The sequence below is a fragment of the Magnolia sinica genome, chromosome 10 (assembly GCF_029962835.1).
Source record: "Magnolia sinica isolate HGM2019 chromosome 10, MsV1, whole genome shotgun sequence".
NCBI lineage: Eukaryota > Viridiplantae > Streptophyta > Magnoliopsida > Magnoliales > Magnoliaceae > Magnolia > Magnolia sinica.
This window is the reverse complement of record NC_080582.1, coordinates 77,630,348-77,652,290: the sequence shown is the minus strand read 5'-3', so window position 1 is coordinate 77,652,290 and position 21,943 is coordinate 77,630,348. Positions and strand designations below refer to the sequence as shown.

At 42.6% G+C, this 21,943-nt stretch overlaps 1 protein-coding gene across 5 annotated transcripts in view; it reads right to left on the bottom strand.

Moving 5' to 3' along the window:
• Nucleotides 1–21,943, bottom strand: part of LOC131217063 (uncharacterized) — a 33,705-nt gene that overhangs the window by 872 nt on the left and 10,890 nt on the right. Inside the window, exon 9 of one of the 5 annotated variants that reach the window (XM_058211795.1) lies at nucleotides 284–353. The exons of 2 other annotated variants lie outside the window; for them this stretch is intronic. In XM_058211795.1, coding sequence (XP_058067778.1) covers nucleotides 305–353 — 49 coding nt within the window. In that variant the 3' untranslated portion in view covers nucleotides 284–304. 2 more of the 5 variants (XR_009157171.1, XR_009157170.1) reach the window with 2 other exon arrangements.

The following is a 21,943-nucleotide window of genomic DNA, read 5'->3' as shown; positions in this document are numbered from 1 at the left end:
ATTTCATATGCTATAAGCATAATTGATTTCAATGATAATCCATTAGACTTGGATTAGAACTGGAAAATTTTACTAGATATATGCTAGTAAGTACACAAACGTCATCATGCCACCAGTTACACAAAGTAATCATTATGAAATTTTTACACACGGAAAATGTGGAATAATCATATAAAGCACCTGGAAGCCCATGCCAGTACAACCTATAGAACCATTGATTATGTGTTGGATTTGGCTGCCTGACTTGCGCTCTCAAAGTTGGTAAACATTAGCTCACTAATACTTTTTTTTTTCAAATAAGATTCTAGAGAGAATCAAGACATGATAGTGTTTGAACGATGGGCTTCGACAACCTGCGATACAATTACCAAACCTTTTAAACGGAACACAAGGTGACCTATTGTCGATTTGAACCATTCATGCAACTAGAAGCAAGCCATGTTGCAAGAATCATGCCGATTTGATGAACCTAACCCTTTGAATGGGATCAATTTGTTACATCTGTCTATGGCTTATGAGCCATAAATCACATGGTTAGAATCATCAAATCAAAGTGTTACTTTAGAATCATAAGAAATACAAAGAGTGATCTGTTACTAGATGCTTCAAAATGATGGATCTATTTTGTTTCTCCGGTCGACCTTGACTGTCCATTTTCATGTTATTGATCGGAAGCATAGGATCACCTAGTTGACATGTTTTTTTGCACCATAGCTTGCTCATTGTTGGATGAGGAGCAGTCTAATTTCTGTAGATTAACCTCCTAGAACTTGAAATTACAAACTTAACACCAAAATATTGCAAGATTATCCCCATTTCATAGATGTGAGACAATTCAGTCAAATTGAACTTACATAATGTTCAAGAATGGGAATAAAGGGTAAGGAGAAACAAAACAAGAAGTGATTGTATTCTTGCGCTCTGCATTCACTAGTCCTTCGACCTTCTTTCTCCCTTTCTTTAATAAAACTTTGTTAATGATCAAAAAACGGAACACGAACAAGAACACGGATTCATAGGAACATGCAAGGGCAAGACATTCAATGCCAATTAAATGGGTCGACACAACTTAGTATAGCCCAGATATATCCAACGCATTGCCTAGACACAAAACTTCACTCCCAATAGCATGCAGTTCTAAATCAAACAATTCTATGAGAACTGATGATGGGGATTTTGTAGGGCTTGACTACAAAATGAACTTCAGGCATGCATGCATATTATAACATTTCTACTAAAACTTAGAGACATGGAAGAAAACAAACGAATGGGATATAATAATTTGATTTTTCTAGAGCTCAAATGCTCATTACTACAACAACAACTTCACATCAAGTGGAGGTCCTTTTTCCTGAAGCTATGTTTTGAAAAAAAAAAAAAGAGTCAGATAATACTCTTAGTTTGTGATTTCCACACAAGATGCAAAGGTCATTAGAATTGACATAGAAATCCTAATGCTCGGATTGAAACAACAAAAGGTTAAGCTGAAAATTACTCAAAATTTGCCCGATACTAAACATCTGACAAGGGACCTTAACAATTGGACCTCTAATAGTATGAAAGGTTATATCAAAATGAGGAAAAACTGAGAAACAACAAAAAATCAAGCAGAAGTGAATGATTGGATGGAATTTGAACTGGATTTGAAGCCTTCAAGACATTTCAAATGATTGGATGGAATTTTAAGTTTGCCAAAAAAGACAACAACAACAACTATGCCATTTGTGCTAGATTTGAAGCCTCCAAAACATTTCAAGTCCTAAGTAATGTGATACTACATCAGTGCCACATATTAAAATAGAGACATTACTGGGTGAAAAGTAGCTACAGAAAACCCATTCCTACAAAAACCCATTTTTCAGAAAATCAATTAAGAAGACAGGGAGCCTCTATTTACAAAAAACTCCCTTTTCCTCATAAAACCAACACATAAACGTGGTTACAAGACAAGCGGCGAGAGGAGAAACAAAGGAGTTCAAGTAATGGCGAACGGTTATGGACCATCACAATGTGGGAAGGATCTAGACGGGTAGATAAATTAAAGACTATAAATAACAAAAGAATTCAGCAAGAAAAATACTCTCATACCAACCCAAACAAACCAAATCTATCCTTCAATTATCCTGTCAATTTACCAATCAAATTACATTTCATAGTGTAATCATTTACTTTTTGTGTCAAACAAGTTACATTTCCTAGTGTAATCTTTTACTTTTTAAGCTTACTGTTTTACATTCCATAGTAGTGTAATACGTAGCATTAACCAAGTAGCGGGTAACTTTTAGCTGTAATTTGAGCCTGCACTCGTGCGTTGGATTTTGTTCATCAATTGGAAAATTTTATCTGTATAGAAAAGTCCTTTCGTACAGAAGGCAAAGGTGCAACCCATCATCAAAGGACGAACCCCACCCTCTTAATATCACCTGATCCAATTTTACACATTGAGCGAGTGGTTGAATAGGCGACCGATCTCATCAAATCTCGATCATACACTACGTGTTTACCTATCTTGGTGCTTAGGGTCATTATTGTTCGGTTTGAATTGAAGCCGCAATTTCAATTCTGGCACGCCCACACACCCAGCGCCAAAAACAACAACAAGAAGTTTTTAGCATGCCCAATGGGACTGTGTCTAACTTACCGGTGTAGTATTGCCAACTATGAATAGAAGAAGTGCTCGTACTGCCGGGGTTGATCCCTCTACGCCAACCGCACCACCTCCAGTAGATGACGTGTGAGTTATGACAACCCCTGAGACATTGAATTTAAATAATAGTCCAACATCTGTTGCTAGGTATCAGGAAGGAGCATCAACTTCCCGAACTATTCTTCTAGACGAGGTAGTTATTGTGCTCCGAGATGTACAGATGAGCATTTAACTTGTGTGGGAATATGGAAGGGCCCAGGGAGAGTAATTTCATATTTAAGCTGAAAATATCAATCGATATATGGCTAATTAGACTGAAGCCATGCATCGATTGATAGCTATGATGGCCAAACGAACACTATCGGCAACATAATACAATGTCGAGGAAAGTTCTATTGGTAATGTAGCTTTATTGTCACACATGCCGTATCCGCAACGTAATCCACCATCGGTTCCTATCCAGGAGATGAGAAATGAGCCACCTCTTATGGGAGTTTGGTGACTAGAGAGAGAGGGTAGGAACTTTATACCTAAAAACATGAATCTAGGATTTCCAGGAGGATTCAATCTCCAACAGTTCCCTACATTCCAGGATAATGTGAACCGATTTGGTCCCGATCACCAACCAGTCTTAGAACCTCAGCAGATGGATCGTGACCAGATTGTACAAATTGTCCAAGAAGTTGTTGGCCAAGTACTCAGCCACAACACTCTCTCGGTGTATCATAAACCATACCCCGAATGGATAGATCAGTAACACTCATTGCCAAGAAACTATCGACCGGATTTTACCTTATTTTCTGGCGAGCCCGGTCAATCGACTATCGAATATGTTGGTCGATTTACAATGAAATGTGGAGAATTGGCCAACAACGACTATCATAAATTGCAATTGTTTGGACATTCACTAACGGCAATGGCCTTCACATAGTACTCAAACTTACTGTCAAACTCAATACACACTTGGCAAGAGATGGAAGAAAAGTTCCACGCTTAGTTCTTCTCTAAGAATAGAGATTACTATGTCCGACCTCGTACGTTTTCGGCAGTTGCTTAGAGAGACATGTGAGAGTTATATCATATGGTTTAAGCGGGCGAAGTGTTGTTATAAGGTTGTCATGGCCAAAGCTGAATTTATGCAACTTGCACAAGACAGGTTTGAATACAAACTTCGTAAGAAGTTTATAGGCACGGAGTTCGTAGATTTGTATGACTTGACCAAAAAAGTCTCTTGATATGAAGAACCTCTGCGAAAAGGAACTAAGCAAAGAACTCGTCATTAGGGACATATTTGATGCAGGACAATTGACCACTTGCTCTAAAAGCTCGAACTGTTAGAGTATGATGAATTAATCCATTTATAACATAGTCCAAGCCCCACGTCTCATGGGTTAGGACCTCGGCCGAACCCCCCTCGTGGGCTTGTGGGCCCAAAATCACATGGGTCACCCACCCCAAGTGTCTCCGCATCCCGCCCCACTCGAGCCCGATGTGAGATGCCCCTGTATTAATCACCCCCGGTGAGGAGTCTCGAACATGAGACCTCCCCCGTGGGCTCCAAATCACATGGGTCACCCACCCTGAGTGTGTCCCCGCATCGCACGGGCTACCCCACTCGAGCCTGGTGTGAAAATGCCCCTGCGTTAGTATTACAATGACTCAAATTACGAGATCACAATTGTTGTAGTGGTGGCTAAAAAGCCACCAGTGTGTTTTGTACTAGTCAAAGAGGAATCGACCGCTTCAGCCGAACAAAAGGCTCAAAAGGTTTACACCTTTAACGTCACAAAAGCTGAGGAAATATTTGATATTTTGTTGGCCGGGAAATTTATCAAAATACCATGAATCATAAGATACCCTCGGTCGATTGGTCAATGAGTTACAAAAGACCAAATACTGCAAATGGCACAGAACTCGGTCTCATTCAACTAACAAATGTGTCGTATTCAAGAACGTTATCTAGGATCACATCGATCCCGAATTACTGAAGTTTCCCGAGAAAGGTGAGGAAGCAATGTCGATCGATATAGACCCGTTACCATCCAACCTCGAAGTCAACATGGTCACGCCTAATTTGAGGAATCAACCAACCAGGCAATCAACGGAAAGTGTCACATCGAACAATACAAGGGCATCGATGGCCCTAACATTTGAACGAACGCCATTAGGAGAACCAGTCGGGGTTCCTAGCTATGCGACCGATGCGCTCGAAGGCTTTTTCTGGGTGGGGGGGACCCTCCCAAGTCAAGATGGGGAGGTCATTACATGGTCCTTGGCCAGTTAGAAGTCACGACTGTTCACAAACCCCTATTGCAAGGTTGCGAAGTAGTAATAACTCGATGAGACCGAGATCGAATCCACAGGGAATGGGGAATACAGCCTAGAACTAATTTAAGTCTAATGGTTTGTCTGGGTGTTTAATCCAGCGAGATAAAAATGGTTTTAAACAAGAAGAAAAATGACTATGTCCACTTATAGCAATCATAATATCTATTTTACTAATTCAAAGATTATAACTTAATAGGAATCGAAGTCCTATCCTATCCAATTGGAAGATAGAGCGGTTAAGCTAATCATAAACAATATTAGAATATGAATTTAATTAAACAATTCACTCATGAAGCACTCGAACATCAATTGTAGGGAATTAAAAGCATCTATAACATCCTTAGACAACCATAGATCAATCAATTATATAGATTGAATCATTCTCGAAATCAATGATAAACAATTGTTAAATCAAAGCATTCATTGTACCCAGAGTGCACAACAAATTCAAAAATAAACAACTAAAAGACTTTAAAGTAAATTCAAAATCTATTCAATCTAATATTATAATTCCAACCACTGTTTGTTGAATCAAATAAACTAAATAATGTAATGAACTATAAGCTTCATCCCTTAGCCTCAGCTAAGAGATTAGCCTAATATGGCTAATAACTTAGAAGAAAAATAAAAGAGACAAACTTGAATTGAGAAGCCGAAGAAGAAGAAAGCCTTTGTAGAGACTCCACCACCCACTGGTATCTTTCCCCAGCTCTAATTAGTATCTAAAACAACTAAGAAAACTCCTTTAAATAGTAAAAACTCACACCGACTTGCAACCAACTTCAATTTCCACACTTTTGTTATGCTTCGGTCGCACCAAAGTTGCATTCGGTCGCACATCGAATTTCATCTGAAAAATCTATGCAGAATCTATCTTTAGGTCCCACCTAAGCTGTCTTAGGTGGGACTGAAGTTGGCTTCAGTCGGACTGAAGGTCGAGCCAAATTAATTCTGAAAATTATAATTTCTTGTTGGGTTGTTTTGTGCACTTTTGATTGGCCGAACCGACCTTAGGTGGGACCGAGCACTCTGTTTTGTGTAATTGATTTTCTTGGATCTTTGGCATGTGAATTCCTCATTAATGACATCCAAATCTCCAATTCTTCAATATTTTCTTTTAAGCTCTAAATCCATCCTTTTAGGCGCATATTCATCTTTAGATCCAAAACTACCTCACATGATAAAAACATATATAATTATATTGGATTAACACTTAAATGGCAGGAAAGGTAATATAATTGAAAGGATAAATATGTAATATTTAGGTCTTAACAGTAACTGCCACCAACCACAATAGATGACTCCCAATCACCGCCCACGAAGGGAGCCATCGACCCAAAGGATGGTTAAACCTCCTACAACACGAGAAGGAATATGGAAACGGTTTACACACCCAAAATTTTCAGCAGTACCAAAAGCGTTGACCCAGACCCAAAAACGTTGATGGCAAGACATCGGGTTGCAGTAAGAAGGAAATCAAAGGAAAATGCAAGACCTCTTCGGTCATAAGTAAGCTTTCCTAGGCCTTTCTGGAGGATCCCAATAAACAAGGACCATGTGGCAGTGAATACTGTAGTAGTACTATCTCCCATGCTGCAAAACTGGGACTCAAATGCTCTCAACCAGACTGATCAGTCGTTAGTCCTAAGGAAGAAAGTTGTTGTAACTTATCAGACTACCTCAGCGAAGAGTGTTTCCTAGCTGATGAATGGTTGGCCAATGAGCTATCATCGACAGCCGAAGTACTGAAAATCATCTCACCTATTGATCCTTCAGCCAAGCTTGCGGCCAGTGAGTGTACAAGTTAGATGGAAAATGTCTTAAAAGAAGCAGGCCTCAAAACACCAAGGAGACGATGTCCATGTAATGAAATTGCATTTGGGACGTTGCCACCACTTGTATTTCATTGGAACATGGTTTTCACATTATCGTTTAGTTTTCAAGCTAAACCTACTCAGTCGAACAGGATGGTGGGCAATGTAGAAGAGTATACTCCTAGTAATAATACAATACGTTTCTTTTCTATTCGAAGATGTACTACAAAAAAAAAAAGGCAACACCGATGGCTAAAAACTGTCGGCAATCGCTTTCCTTGACAACGGGGCATCTGCGTTGCTCACCAATGGTTATAGCCATCGGACATGCCAACAGCTTTTTTCGACAGTTTTAGCCGTCATCATTTCTGACAAGTATTAACCGTCGAAATTATCTGTTTTTTTACGGTTATAGCCGTCGGCATTTATTTAAAAAAATAAAAATGCAATCCCAACATAAGTTCCCATGATTCATAAGAAAGTAGGTAGCAAATGCTTTTGGGTTGGATTTCGATGGATATTCTTTATTAGATATTTTGATTGAAGAAGAATTATAAGAAAAAAAATAAACGATATAAATAAACATGTGCACCCATAGCTTTGTTTACTAAATCACTTGAAATTGAGATTTTCTTGTCATGTGATAAGTGATAAGTGATAAGTAACAGAAGCAAACCAAAGTGCAGTTCAAATTGTATTTGGGACATTGCCATTCATTGGAACATGGTTTTCACATTATCGTTTAGTTTTCAAGCTAAACCTACTCAATCGAACAGGATGGTGGGCAATGTAGAAGAGTATACTCCTAGTAATAATACAATACGTTTCTTTTCTATTCGAAGATGTACTACCAAAAAAACAAGGCAACACCGATGGCTAAAAACTGTCGGCGATAGCTTTCCCCGACAACGGGGCGTCTGCGTTGCTCGCCAATGGTTATAGCCATCGGACATGCCAACAGCTTTTTTCAACAGTTGTAGCCGTCATCATTTCCGACAGGTATTAACTGTCAAAATTATCTGTTTTTTACCGTCGGCGTTTATTTAAAAAAATAAAAATGCAATCCCAAAATAAGTTCCCATGATTCATAAGAAAGTAAGTAGCGAATGCTTTTGGGTTGGATTTTGATGGATATTCTTTATTAGATATTTTGATTGAAGAAGAATTATAAGAAAAAAATAAACGATATAAATAAACATGTGCACCCATAGGTTTGTTTACTAAATCACTTGAAATTGAGATTTTCTTGTCATGTGATTAGTAACAGAAGCAAACCAAAGTGCAGTTCATCCAAGCTGTTGCTGGGCATGTATTCATATATCAATATCTTTTCTTCCACATGAATGCACCTTCTTTAGAAAGAGATGCTTGTGTTGGAGTTTTGCAATAAGTTCAACTTCATTCTTGTACTCTTCCAGGCATTGCCCATAACTCTTAGAAAGTACTTGTACTGATATTTCTTGACCTGTTAGCAACTTTACGTAAAAAAAAAAACCAGCATCACTGTTATTAATCCACTTTGCATTCACTATTTCTACCGACCTTCTTTCTAAAGAAAGGTTTAAAGTTCAACTAGTTGAACCACAAGTTGTCCACACTACAAGAAATGTGGGAATTGTCGGCGCATTTTTACCGGCAGCCAACACAAACTGTGGGTTTAGATATGAATCATTGGGGCTCACTCCTTAATGTAGGAAACAACTGCTGGAAAAATAAACACCAATGCTCTCTCGTAATAAAAATTCGTTTTCCCCTTGACTTTTTTTTACCATTTACGTCAAAAGCCTATTTCTTCTCCAAACCCCCAATCGTCGTTATTACAAACCCTAGCAGACTACCACTATTGTCCTGCTTTCTTCTCCAAACCCTAACCCATCAACCACCGCCGCTATCCAGAGTCTTCCCCATATCCGGTCGCAGCGGATCTTGTCCCAGTGGACAGCTACCCAACCTCCATCAACAGCAACTACCATCATAAGAGGCTGCCTGTCCCTCATCATCAACAGCAAAACCCATCTCCATCTGCAATCGTCCACCATTAAATCCAGCGCTTTAGTTCCATCATCCACCCGTAGTGGCAACCATCAAATCCAATAATCCCAAACCGGGAAGCCCAATCTGAGCTCGTGACACAAACATTGTTGTTCCGTCTTCATTGATGTCGTTCTCCAAATCCGCCATCAATGCACGCAATTGCTCTACATCTACATCTTGATCTGAGATCTAATGTGTTTTTCTGATTCATTGGATCAATGGCCCTCCTTACTGATGAAAGTGGCTGAAGATCGTATCTGGATCTGTTGTGCTCAAATTCCAAGTCTTCTTCATTGTTCGTATCTGCTGGACTCTGCATAGTTGTTGATCGCGAATATCTCTGGACCATTGAGAAGGAATCTGCCATTAATCTGTTATGGTGGGCCAGCATCTCTGATCACTTCTGGATCTTGATATGCTCGTGTTGACATTGTGGTCCCCCTTGGTTTGGACGCTCTCATCTGTTGTGATCGGACGAACTAGATGGTGCTGGATGGTTTAAGATGCTCTCTCTCTCTCTATGCTGAAATATGGCTTCCCTGCCCCTCATTTCCTTCACTTTCTTCTTCTACTCATCGCCTCTTTGCAGCTGCTCTTAAAAATGCCTGCTACTTGTTTGTTCAGAGCTGTAAATGAGATTCATAGCGATACTACGACGAAAAATAAGGAACAGCAATAGAAACTCCCCGTTGTGGTCTTGTAACCGGAGGAGATCATGTATTCCAGAGTCAATTCTGAGATACTGCTCTCTCTCTCTCTCTCTCTCTCGAGAGAGAGAGAGAGAGAGAGTTGTAGTCATTCTTTTATTTGGTTAGCTGACGTAGACCATTGTCACAAATGTTGCCGAGATTTTTAAAATACCACGACATTGTTTTGCAGAAAAATGATTAAACAATATTATCATGATAATATTGCAAGATATTTTAAAACACCGAAAATTTTAAATTTTCGCTATTTATTGCAAAATTATCTCAATCTTTTATGAAAAAATATATAAAAGTTAAAATAATTAATTTTATACCTGTATATTTAAAATTTTATAACTATTTATAAATTGATAATATTTTATTTTTGGGGAGATTTTACAAAAAAAAAATAAAAAATGAGAAAACATTGAAAATGAGAATACTCTATCCATATGTATGTATATCATGTCTAAACCATATCGCGGTATATGTATGTATTATCATGTCTAAACCATATCACGGGAACTACTGAATGTGCCATATAAACCATTTCTTGATGGATCTTCACACGGTGGCACAAGGGGTGAGCAGCTTGGGTGTGCATCTGGGGGCGAAACCGTCTTAGTATTCTTCTCCAACGACCAGATTTTGCTTGGTTTTTTTTGTTAGCTTTCATGTTTGATGAATCATGGCATTTTGTTAATTGGATTCTGTTATTTTTAAGTGCCATTCTTTTAAGGAGAACCCATTGAAGCTGAGATTTTGAGGATAATTTGCTACCTTGATCCTTAATTATTCAAGAAGGGTATTTCTTCAAGGTGTTTGGTTATATTTTTTTCAACCAAAGTACATCCTAGGAGAACTAATTGAGTACTGGATTTATTTTATTTTTGCTTGGATGTCCTTAGGAAGATGGGCCAATGGGATGCAGTTCTGCCAATTTAATGTCTGGTTTAGACAACCTGGTATGCAAAAGGCTGAAAAATCGTATTCTGGATGATGGGTTACTGATTTTCTGCAGTTGACACATATACATGCATTAAAACTAGTCATTTATAAAACAGGACAAGCTCCTAATGAACTTGACTGGAGTATTGACATTGGATCTTTATAGAGAGAATCTTCTTCCTTGACTATACATCTATACGGGCCCTTTGATTTGACCCTCGATGGATCTTTAGGATGCCAAGACAGTTTATGCATTATGTGCAAGTATTTAATGCGGCATCTTGCACTAACTATGCAAGCTTTCTTACCAATATCCACGCTATCCACCAACGTTTTTTAATTTATATACTTTTTTATATTCTTATGGTGAATTTCTCATGACTTAGTTGCTTTCTTGGAAATATCCAAGCTATCCACTAATGGTTTCGAATTTCAGGTTCCAAGTTCTCCGCATTGCTGTTAGTTCCATCTTAGCACTAATTGGCTTGCTTCGGAATTGGACTTCTGGATTTTTGGTGTGGAAACTTGGCTGACAGTCATGGTCAGCTGCAGTTGAGGCCACATGCACGCACATGTTGAAGGTGATACTTTTTCCCTTCTGTATTATATGTATGCAGCTGGTGCTTGATGTGGAAATCTGACCCCTGTTGATTTGGGGGTCCATGTTGATGTTTGGGTGGCGCTTTTACAATGACTTTTACTGGCGGTCACAAAACCACTGGAGGAAAGTTCACAAGAGTCTGCTTGTATCTTTAATTTCAGGTTCCATTTTTTAATGTCTGCTAGTTCTAGAAACAATTGATAGCTTAGACATGGCAATTTTTGGGTGGATCATTAGTTTGCATTTAGATTTGATAAAAATCATCTAAACAATGGGAAGGATCCTGTTACCATGGTTCCAATCGTAGTCCAGATTCCATGTTCCTATTGCTAGTTATGTTGCTCATTAATGTGATCATTCTAAAACTCTCACTTCTTATTTCTCTTGTTTGTGCATATTTAGCAGCTTTGACATGGAGGAGCATATGCGCACCGTCCATACTATTTATCTTGATCTACTAGATTTTCCTGAAGTGCAAGATGTCAAGGTGCGCCAATGTCCATTCCAAATTTGAGTTAGTCCAAACACCATGACCCTTGAATTGTTGGGACAGATCATGGGTGGGTCATGCCCTATTTTGGCTCTACTAATTTGCATTCGACAAGCTCTTTAAAGAAAGTAGCTTGTCAATGGTAGATTTTACTGTTATGTATGTACATACTAAAGATTTAAGATGATTTTGGATCCTCTATATTCCATTTCAGATATGCTTCTCGTGGCTAGTGATAGCATTCCATTTGGGCCAGTGCCAACCATAGCTTGCCAATCTCTCTCAATCAGATTCTCTCACAAATTTCATGTAGTCTCTCTCTCTCTCTCTCTCACAAAAGAAGTACTGGTTTTCACCTTAGATTTATTAAATAAATTAGTGAGGTGTGTGACACATCCAATTAAACCAGACTAACGAAAATGTAATGTAGCCAAAACTAATGCATATAAAATGAATGGGACTATGAGGTACTTGATAACATAAATTAAGGAAATTCTTGACATTGGATGGAAGCTTAGTTCAGAAAGGAAAAAAGAATAAGAATAAAAAAATGAAAGGAAGGATGTTGGGTTCACATTTTCCCTACTTGGATATAGGTATTTTCTCATGTCTGCATGCATGTAAGAAACTAGCTGGAACTTGTAAAGGCAACATCACCATTTGAGACTTTTGTACTATTGTTCTACTTCCTGGAACCCAAAACTGTATCTAGAGGTGCAATTGGACTTGACTGGAATGTGAAGCTTGAGTCCACCCTGGCCAGGTTTGGGCTTAGCCTAGAGGATTATAAGTCACATGTAAGCTGAGTTTTTAGTCCCACTTATGTAGATTGTATGTATGTGGATTGCAGATACACAATGATGGAACAACGATGTCACTTAGAACAAGAAGTTATCACAGTTTACTACTGATAATGCTCAGTGGGAAGATGAACAACTTCAGAGATCTGGGAATGTTAGAGGGTAGAAGTGCAGACTGAATTCGTCTGATCATAAATTAAGAAATTTCTTGCAAGCTATTTTTGATGGTCCATAACTATCTTGATAGACTGTTTCAACACACTCACATGACAGATACCGCCATGGCAGATTCTGCTACAGTGGAGTTGATAGTGAATGTGCTACACAGGTGCTTTCCATCATTTGATAATAGGTACTGTTTGAAATGGTTAACCAATAATTCTAGTTTTATATATGGAAATTCTTCTTTAGCCAGTCTATTATCAACAGGCTTTCACGTGATGCTTTCTTTGTTTGTTTCTTTCTTTTTTCTTTCATTTTTTTTTTTTTTTTAAAATATTCAGGTTCATGATTTCGAATATAGTCCAGAAGCACAAGAGAGCCAGAAACATGGTTTGGAAAGATTGATGCAAGATCAGGAATCCATGAGAAACTCTCTTCTGCAGTGGTGCTATGCTAGCTACGGGGAGGTACATTTTTCTTTTCTTTCATCTGTTCGTTATGAATAGAAGGATTAGATGCTTTAAATTCTAATTAGAAATTTTGAATGGGGTCATATGCTTGAAATTAAGTTTGTGCAGAAAAAAATTGATTTAGAAATATGATATCGAGTGATGATACCTGTGTGCAAACAGGTGAAGCATTGAAAAAGACTTTGGATAGAGTTAATGCTAATGGTAGCTGTTACGGGGAAATATAGTGCGACCATCCTCAGGGCCGGCTCGAGCTGACGAGCACACACTCCTACGCCACCGTGCCCAGAGGAGATGGAGTTCACTTCCCCAAGCGCAGTCTTCGGCAGTGCACGCCCCCAAGCTTCCACCTATGCACCTCACAAGGACTGTCTTGAAATGCCTTGGTCAATCCAGCTCAGCTCAGGACAGGCCCAAGGGGTTGATCGGCTCGGTAAAGTTGAGGAAGAGCTCATCGAGGACAGATGGAACTGACGAGAAGATAGGCCCAACCTCCAGCTCGGAAAAACCAATAGCCCAGATGACCAATATAGAATTTCCAAGCTCCTCAGAGCAATCCCTGGCCGATCAATCGTTGAGTTCAGCTCCGCTCAGGGAAACGCTCGGCTCGGTTCGGGTCTGCTCCATCCACTCAATCAGTTGGTCTAGTTCGGTTCTGACACAAGTAAACAGAGGTTCAGCCCGAATCTTTGTGATGTCCTACTGAGGGGTCCACACCGTGCTGACCCATAATGTCCTAACTAGAATCATGATGACCTACCTCCTCGGCTGGGCGGATGATTTTCCTCGACCATGCACGACTCTGGGGTAACCGTTGACGCCCATCAGTAGCGCCTAACCGTCCACCGCATAATTCCAGGGTAGCTGCCCACATTCACCACTCGCGCACATCCCGCCTAACAGCTGAAGTCGTGCCTAAGATTGTGGACGACCCTATCCTCCATACACTATAAATAGAGGACCTACTCCCACTGAAAGGGTACGCAGAATCTCTCGCCCTAAACCCTTCAATCACGACCAAACCCAGATTTCAGGCCTGATTTTGGCATCAGAGGATCTCCTTTGTTCTTCTCCTGTGCAAGTGCTCGGAGGTCGGAAGAGGGCGGTCCAGATTCTTGCCTCAACATTTTGGCGCCATCTGTGGGAAACGACATCAAAAGTCGTTCCTGCTTTATCAAAAAAGAACAATGGCGAAAGGAAGGAAAGCCTCTCCCACCACTGTTGCTGCCAGCCCTGAGCCTGTTGGGCAGCCCAATCGCAGAACTTGTCTTCCCAACTCCAAACCGAGTCCGCTCCCACGGGCCCGATGCAACGATCTCGGAACCGAAGAGGCCGCTACCTTTCCTTGCAGAACCAGGTCGAAACGCTGGCCAGTGAGCTCGGCCAAATGAGGCAAATGCTAGAAAGGCAACTCCCCCTCCCTAATCAGGAGACGGTTGCCCAGGCGGCTGCCGAGAACTCTACGCTAGCTAATTCTCGGAGAGAAGTATCTCGTGGCATATCCGCTCAGGCGCCGTCTCATGTTTCAAGGACCTCAATGATGGAGCCTTCCGATCTACATCATGAACTGGAGAAGAGGAGGCACGGGAAAGCACCTGAGAAAGATCTGACCCTCGAAACTGTCGCCGAGAACAAGGATCCCTGGGAGGTCTAGCTTAACGAGCTGCGGGGTCAGATCAGCGTCATGCACCAAGCTTATCGGGCGCAAGCCCCGACTTCGATAGACGTAATGATGGAGGAAACAGGGCCACCATTCATCAACGACACCATGAGCTCTGCTCTACCCTCGAGGTTCCGGATGCCACCCATCACCCCATATTCGGGTTCTGGAGACCCTACAGAGCATCTAAAATCCTACAAAGCTTGGATGGAGCTCCAATCGGCGTCCAAGCCAAACATGTGTCGTGCCTTCTCCTTAACCTTGACAAGAGATGCACAGAGCTGGTACAGGCAACTAAAGCCGAGGTCGATCAGCTCCTTCACCAACCTCAGTAAGGCATTCCTAACATAGTTTATTGTCGGGAAGGAACAACGAAAACCGTCTACTCACCTGCTCACCATCAAGCAAAGAGAAGGAGAAACCATGAAAGACTACATTGTGCGGTTCAATGGGAAGGTAGTGCAGGTTGACGATTACTCGGACAAAATAGCTCTGACCGCTACGATAGTCGGTCTCAGGGAAGGGAGGTTCCTCTTTTCAATAGGGAAGAACCCTTCGACGACCCTGGGAGAGCTCATGAATCGAGCACAGAAGTCCTCTAATGCCGAAGACCTCTTCAATTCCTGAAAGGCTACACGGAATACCGAGAGCTCGGCGAAGGACAAAAAGCGCAAAGAGTAAGCCCCACCCCGGGCGACCTATAACAAAAAGAGACCCAACGAGGACAAAACAAGAGGTCAGCGGCCGAGCAGACGTCCTGAGAGTCGGTTCAGTAGGTACACCCCTCTCAATGCCTCGCCAAAACAAGTCCTTCTGGAAGTCCGAGATAAACGACTGCTGAAGTGGCCGAGTTGTATGAAGACCAACGCAGACCAGTGGGATAAGCGAAAATAATGCCGCTTCCACCGCGACCACGACCATACCACCAGTGATTGTTTCGACCTCAAGGAAGAGATTGAGGCCCTCTTCTACAGCAGACAACTATGAGAGTACATCAAAGGGGAATGATTAGGTCGGAAAGCTGAACAACCCAACAGAGCCGTCGACGGTAATCTCGAGATCTTTACCATCTGTGGCGAGCCGGGAGGAGGTGGTGACTCAAACCGAGCCCGGAAGGCCCGTGCTCAGAGTACCGACCTAGACCATTATATTCATCTCACCAGCAGACCCTCCAAAGAACAGCGGATGCGCCCATGCAATCTGATATTTTCCAAGGACGCTTGCGGTATCCAGCACCCACACAACGATGCTCTAGTCATAGCTATGACTATAGCTAATTGAAAAGTATATCGCATTCTCGTAGACATAGGCAGCTCAACCGATATACTCTTCGCCGAAGTGTTCAATAAGATGAGGATTGATAAATCACGTCTCCAACCCGTTAAGACCCCGCTGCACGGCTTTGCGAGAGATAAAGTCATCTCTGAGGGTTCTATCCTACTCCCTGTCACTGTAGGAGAAGGGTAGAATCAGACCACCACAATGGTCGACTTCTTAGTGGTGGACTACCCCTTAGCATACAATGTCATCATCGGATGATTGTCCCTTAACTCCATGAGAGTCATGGTATCCACATACCACCTCATGATGAAATTTTCTACTGATGATGAGGTCGGCTATCTCTGAGGAGACCAGCATGAAGCTCGGCAGTGTTACTCAACCGCTCTGAGAACTAACGCTCCCGTCCAGACCCTAGTAGTCAACTCGCTTGACCTTAGGTAAGATTCATCAGAAAGAGGATCTCCGATAGAAGATCTTTTGACTATTCCCCTTGACAAGTCTGATCCGACCCAATTAGTCCAGATCGGATCATTGCTGGCTCTCGACTCCCGAAAGCAAATGATGGATCTCCTCCGACGCAATGCCGACGTATTGGCCTGGTCCCATCAGGATATGCCAAGCATTAGCCCCTAGGTGATGGTCCACAAGCTGAACATAGATCCTGATTGCAAATCGGCCAGACAGAAGAGGAAAGTGTTTGAGCCAAAGCGATATGCCGTAATCGTAAAAGAGGTCGACAAGCTTTTGGATGCAGGGTTTATCGAATTAGTCTATTACCCTGACTGGATCACCAATGTCGCCCTGGTGAAGAAGTCCAACGGGAAGTGGCGAGTTTGCGTCGACTATACCGACCTGAATAAAGCCTGCCCCAAGGACAACTTTCTTCTCCCCAGAATTGACCAACTGGTCGATAGCACGATCGGACATGAGCTCTTAAGCTTCATGGACGCATACTCAGGCTATAATCAGATAGTCATGCACCCGTGTGACAAGCAAAAGACGACCTTCGTCACCGACAATGGTCTTTACAATTACAGGGTCATGCTTTTTGGATTAAATAATGCTGGAGCTACATATCAGTGGCTCGTGAACAAAATGTTTGCTCGACAGATTGGACGGTCCGTGGAGGTCTACGTCGACGACAAGCTGGTGAAAAGCATCAAGGCCACCAACCACGCAGCTGACCTCGACAAGGCTTTGTCAATCTTAAAGCAATACCAAATGAAGCTGAACTCGACCAAGTGTGCGTTCGGAGTCGGCTCGGGTAAGTTCGTCGGTTTCCAGGTTAGCCAGAGAGGAATTAAAGCAAACCCCGACAAAATCAAAACTCTACTAGATATGAAGTCACCTCGGACGGTGAAGGAGATCTAGTGCCTCACCGGCAGGATCGCCGCCATCAATCGCTTTGTGTCCAGGGCAACCGACAAATGCCTCCCCTTCTTTCAGCAGCTGAAGGGTAATAAGAAGGCAGAATGGACCCTAAATTGCGAGCAAGCGTTCCAACGGTTGAAACAGTACCTAAGATCACCCCCGTTGCTATCAAAACCAGAACAGGGAGGGCCCTTGTTATTGTACTTGGCAGACTCCGCAACCGCAGTCAGCTCTGCTCTCATCCGAGAATTTGAAGGGAAGCAACGTCCGGTGTACTACGTCAGCAAAGCCTTGGTTCTGACCAAGGCGCAATATCCAGACTTGGAAAAACTGGCTCTAGCTCGGATAATATCATCTCGACAGCTTCGCCCATACTTCCAAGCTCACACGATAATAGTCTTAACCGACCAGCCTCTCCGCCAGGTACTTCAGAGGCCCGAGGTATCAGGGAGGCTCACTAAATGGGCCATCGAGCTTAGCGAGTTCGATATCAAGTACCAGCCAAGAAGCGCCATTGAGGGTCAAGCAGTGGCTGACTTCATCATCGAGCTTACTGGTCAGGAGAACAAGGCTGCCTCGGACAGCCCAAAAGAACCTCTCGACCCAGCCAGCAAGTCTAGTCAAGAAAGCAAAGCCTACCGATCAACCACCACGCCGAATGATACAGGGCTCGGCCAGTTGATCAAAAACACTCGGACGACAAAAGTTGACCATAGCATCTGGACGTTGTATGTGGACGGATTGTCCAACTCCAAACATGGCGAAGCCGGGATCGTCCTCCTAGCCGTCGACCTAACATCAATCCAGTACGCTCCGAGGTTTGGTTTCCGAACTTCGAACAACGTGGCTGAATATGAAGCGCTGCTAGCGGAACTCAGGTTAGCGATGACTATGGGGGGCTCGGGTCCTCAAAGTCCCTTGCGACTCTCAGCTTGTCATCAACCAGATCTCCCAAGAATACCAGGCAAAGGAGATGCGCATGATTGCATACCTGTGCGAGGCTCAAGAATTGATGGGCAAATTCGAAAAGTGTAGTGTCAATTTAATCTCAAGGGCGGAAAACTCATGGGCGGATGCGCTAGCAAAGCTAGCGTCTGCGATTGAAGGGGTCATCCCGAATATTGTTCCAATAGAGTTTCTATCGAGTTGAGCATCAATCAGCTCAGGTCGAATGTCATTCTACCCGTATGCATGACCCCAAGCTGGATGGACCCGATCATAGAGTACCTCAAAGAAGGAAAGCTCCCCGATGACAAATTGAAGGCACGACGACTCAAACTCAAATCGGCCTGGTACGTGATGATTGGGGACGTCTTATTTGAAAAGGCGTTCTCCCTGCCCTATCTCAGGTGCCTCCAACCAGAAGAGTCTGACTACGTCCTGAAAGAAATTCACGAAGGAATATGTGGCAATCACTCTGGCAGCCAAGACTTAGCCCACAAGGTCATCCGGCAAGGCTACTTCTGGCTGACCCTCCAAGATGACGCTAAGCGCTTTGCTCGGAAATGCGATAGTTGATTCCCATGAATGGACCCTTGCCATTTGCTCAGTGGGGTATCAACATCATAGGGTCATTACCCCCAGGCAAAGGGTAAACTTGATATGCTATTGTAGTATTAAATTATTTCACAAAGTGGGAGGAAGCCGAGACCGTGGCCAGAATCACCGAGTAGAAAGTCACCGATTTTGTATGGAAGAACATCATCTGTCGATTTGGTATCCCACACACCATCGTCTCAAACAAAGGGAGGCAGCTCGGCATCCAAAATGCATATTCGTCACCTCAGCACCCTTAATCGAATGGACAAGTCGAAGTGATCAACAAAATAATAAAAAATCATCTCAAAACCAAGCTCGAGAAGGCAAAAGGTGCCTGGGTCAAGGAGCTCCCTTTCGTACTTTGGGCCTATAAGACTACAGCTCGGTCTTCAACCAAGGAGACCCCGTTCTCCCTTTCATTCAGAGTCGAGGCCATTGTCCCAGTTGGAGTGGGACTCCCTACAGCACGTGTGCGGTCTTAGGACGAGGACCAGAACGTCGAACAGATGACTATGAGTGATGCAGGACAATTAACCAGTTGCTCTAAAAGCTCGAACTGTTAGAGCATGGCAAATTAATCCCTTTATCTCATAGCCCCGGCTTCAAATCCATGGGTTAGGTCCTTGGCCGAACCCTCCTCATGGGCTCAAATCCATGGGTTTTGCCCCCTCGTGGGCCCCAAATCCATAAGCTCCGCCTCACACGAGTCACTCGCCTCCACGGGCCACACACCTCAAGTGTGCCCTTGCATCCATGGTGTGTCGTTACGAGGCCGTAAAGGCCGTTACATAAAGGTAACGGTGGCAACCGTTACACATTACAGGGTCGTAACGGCCGTAACAGTCGTTATGGAAAAAATGACTCGTAATTGCTGTTAACGGCACATTACATCCCCTATAAAGGCCATAACAGCCCCGTAATTGTTTGTTATAGGGCAAATACAAGTTTTCCATACTTTTTAATCAACATTACAGGGCAAATACAGGTTTTTCAGGATTTTTTTCAATAAAAAAAGAGATCGTAACGGCCGTTACAGGGGTCATAACAACCATTACGACCCGTATCGTAAAGGTAACGACGGTGACCGTTACGGCCACCGTTACCGTTACAAAACACCTTTCCTGCATCCCACAGGCCACCCCACTTGAGCTTGGTGTGAAAATACCCCTGCATTAATCACCCCCAGTAAGGAGTCTCGAACACTAGACCTCTTGCTCTGATACCAATTTGATGCAGGACAATTAACCAGTTGCTCTAAAAGCTCGAACTGTTAGAGCATGGCGAATTAATCCTTTTATCTCATAGCCCAGGCCCTAAATCCATGGATTAGGTCCTCAGCCAAACCCCCTCATGGGCCCTAAATCCATGGATTTCGCCCCCTCGTGGGCCCCAAATCCATGGGCTCCGCCTCATATGAGTCACCCGCCTCCACGAGCCCCAAATTCATGGGTTATGCAGTCCACCCACCTTGAGTGTGCCCCTGCATCCCATAGGCCACCCCACTCGAGCCCGGTGTAAAAACGCCCCCGCATTAATGAGTCTTGACCTCCTTGAAGAAACAGGAGAACTGGCCAAGCTCAAGATCATGGCTCGGCAACAACAGGTTGCCCGATTCTACAACTCCAGGGTCAAGGTTCGAAGGTTTAGACCAAGGGACCTGGTCCTCTGCAAGATATTCCCAAATACTTCGGAACCTGGAACGGGAGCCCCGGGACCGACCTGGGAAGGACCGTACCAGATAATCAGTACAGCTCAGCCCGGTTCCTACCGACTCGAGGACCTAGATGTTATCGTATACAATTTTAGGATGTTACCGTATACAATTTTAGGAGTTTATACAATTTAGGACTATTAATATTTGTTGTACAGATTATCTTACCATGTATAGATGCTAAATATTAGGAATCAGTTAGACTCCGTGTATAGCATATACTTCCGTGTATAGATGGAATTGGAAAATAATGAAAGTGGCTGAACTGACAGAGGCAGTTTTTCCCAAAATTTCTCTATGTATTCTTTATTTTAACATGGTATCAGAGCAAGGTTTGAAAATCTTGCCTGTTTTTGAATTTTTTTTCTTTTCTCGGGGTGGTTCCGGTGTTGATTTCGGCGCTGTTGTTGATCTTTTCTGGTTCCTGTGTTTCTGTCGACGCCTTCTGTGGTTGATTCTTGGATCTGTTCTTCCTTTCAGCAACTTCTGTTGCGTTTTCTGGGTTCTATTGTTTCGGTGCCCTCTGGATTTTGGCTGGTTCAATTGAGTTGTTTCGGTGCATATTTTCTGGTTCTTGGGTTTCTATCGACATCAAAAGTGGGTGTTTTTGGTTCGGTTCTTGCTGTTGGCACCATCGGTTGCGTTTTCCAGTTCTGAGCTTTGTTTTCTGTTGGTTGTGGCTTTCGGAGATCTCTCGTGCCGTGTGCTTCTTTTCGGTGTAATATATTTTCTGGTGCGTGTTTGTTTGTGTATTTTTTTTTCACGGTGCAAGTTACAATTATCTAGGGGATATTCTCTGTCTCTTAGTTGCATTATGTCATCGGATAAATTGGAATCGTTCCATATTAGGTTTACTGACAAAAATTATTCTGCTTGGGAGTTTCAATTTAAATTATTTGTTAAAGGAAAAGAATTGTGGGGTCATATTGATGGGAGTGCTCCCGCACCTCAAGGTGTCGAGGCTTTGTCTAAGTGGGAAATTAAGGATGCTCGGGTTATGACTTGGATCCTTAGCTCGATTGAGCTTCTTGTTCTCAATTTAAAGCCTTATAAAACTGTTGCTGCTATGTGGAATTATCTCAACACGGTTTACAATCAAGACAACTCCACTAGGCGATTTCAATTGGAGTATGAGATGGGTAATTTCACACAAGGCAGTCTCTCAATTGAGGAATATTTTTCTGGTTTTCAAACTCTTTGGGTTGATTATTCTGACATTGTTTATGTTAATGTTCCCGCTGCAGCTCTCTCTGCTGTCCAAGCAGTGCATGCAACTAGCAAGCGCGATCAATTCTTGATGAAGCTACGACCTGACTTTGAAATTGCACGGTCTAATTTGATGAATCGTCATCCTGTACCATCTCTGGATGCCTGTTTGAGTGAACTTCTTTGTGAGGAGCA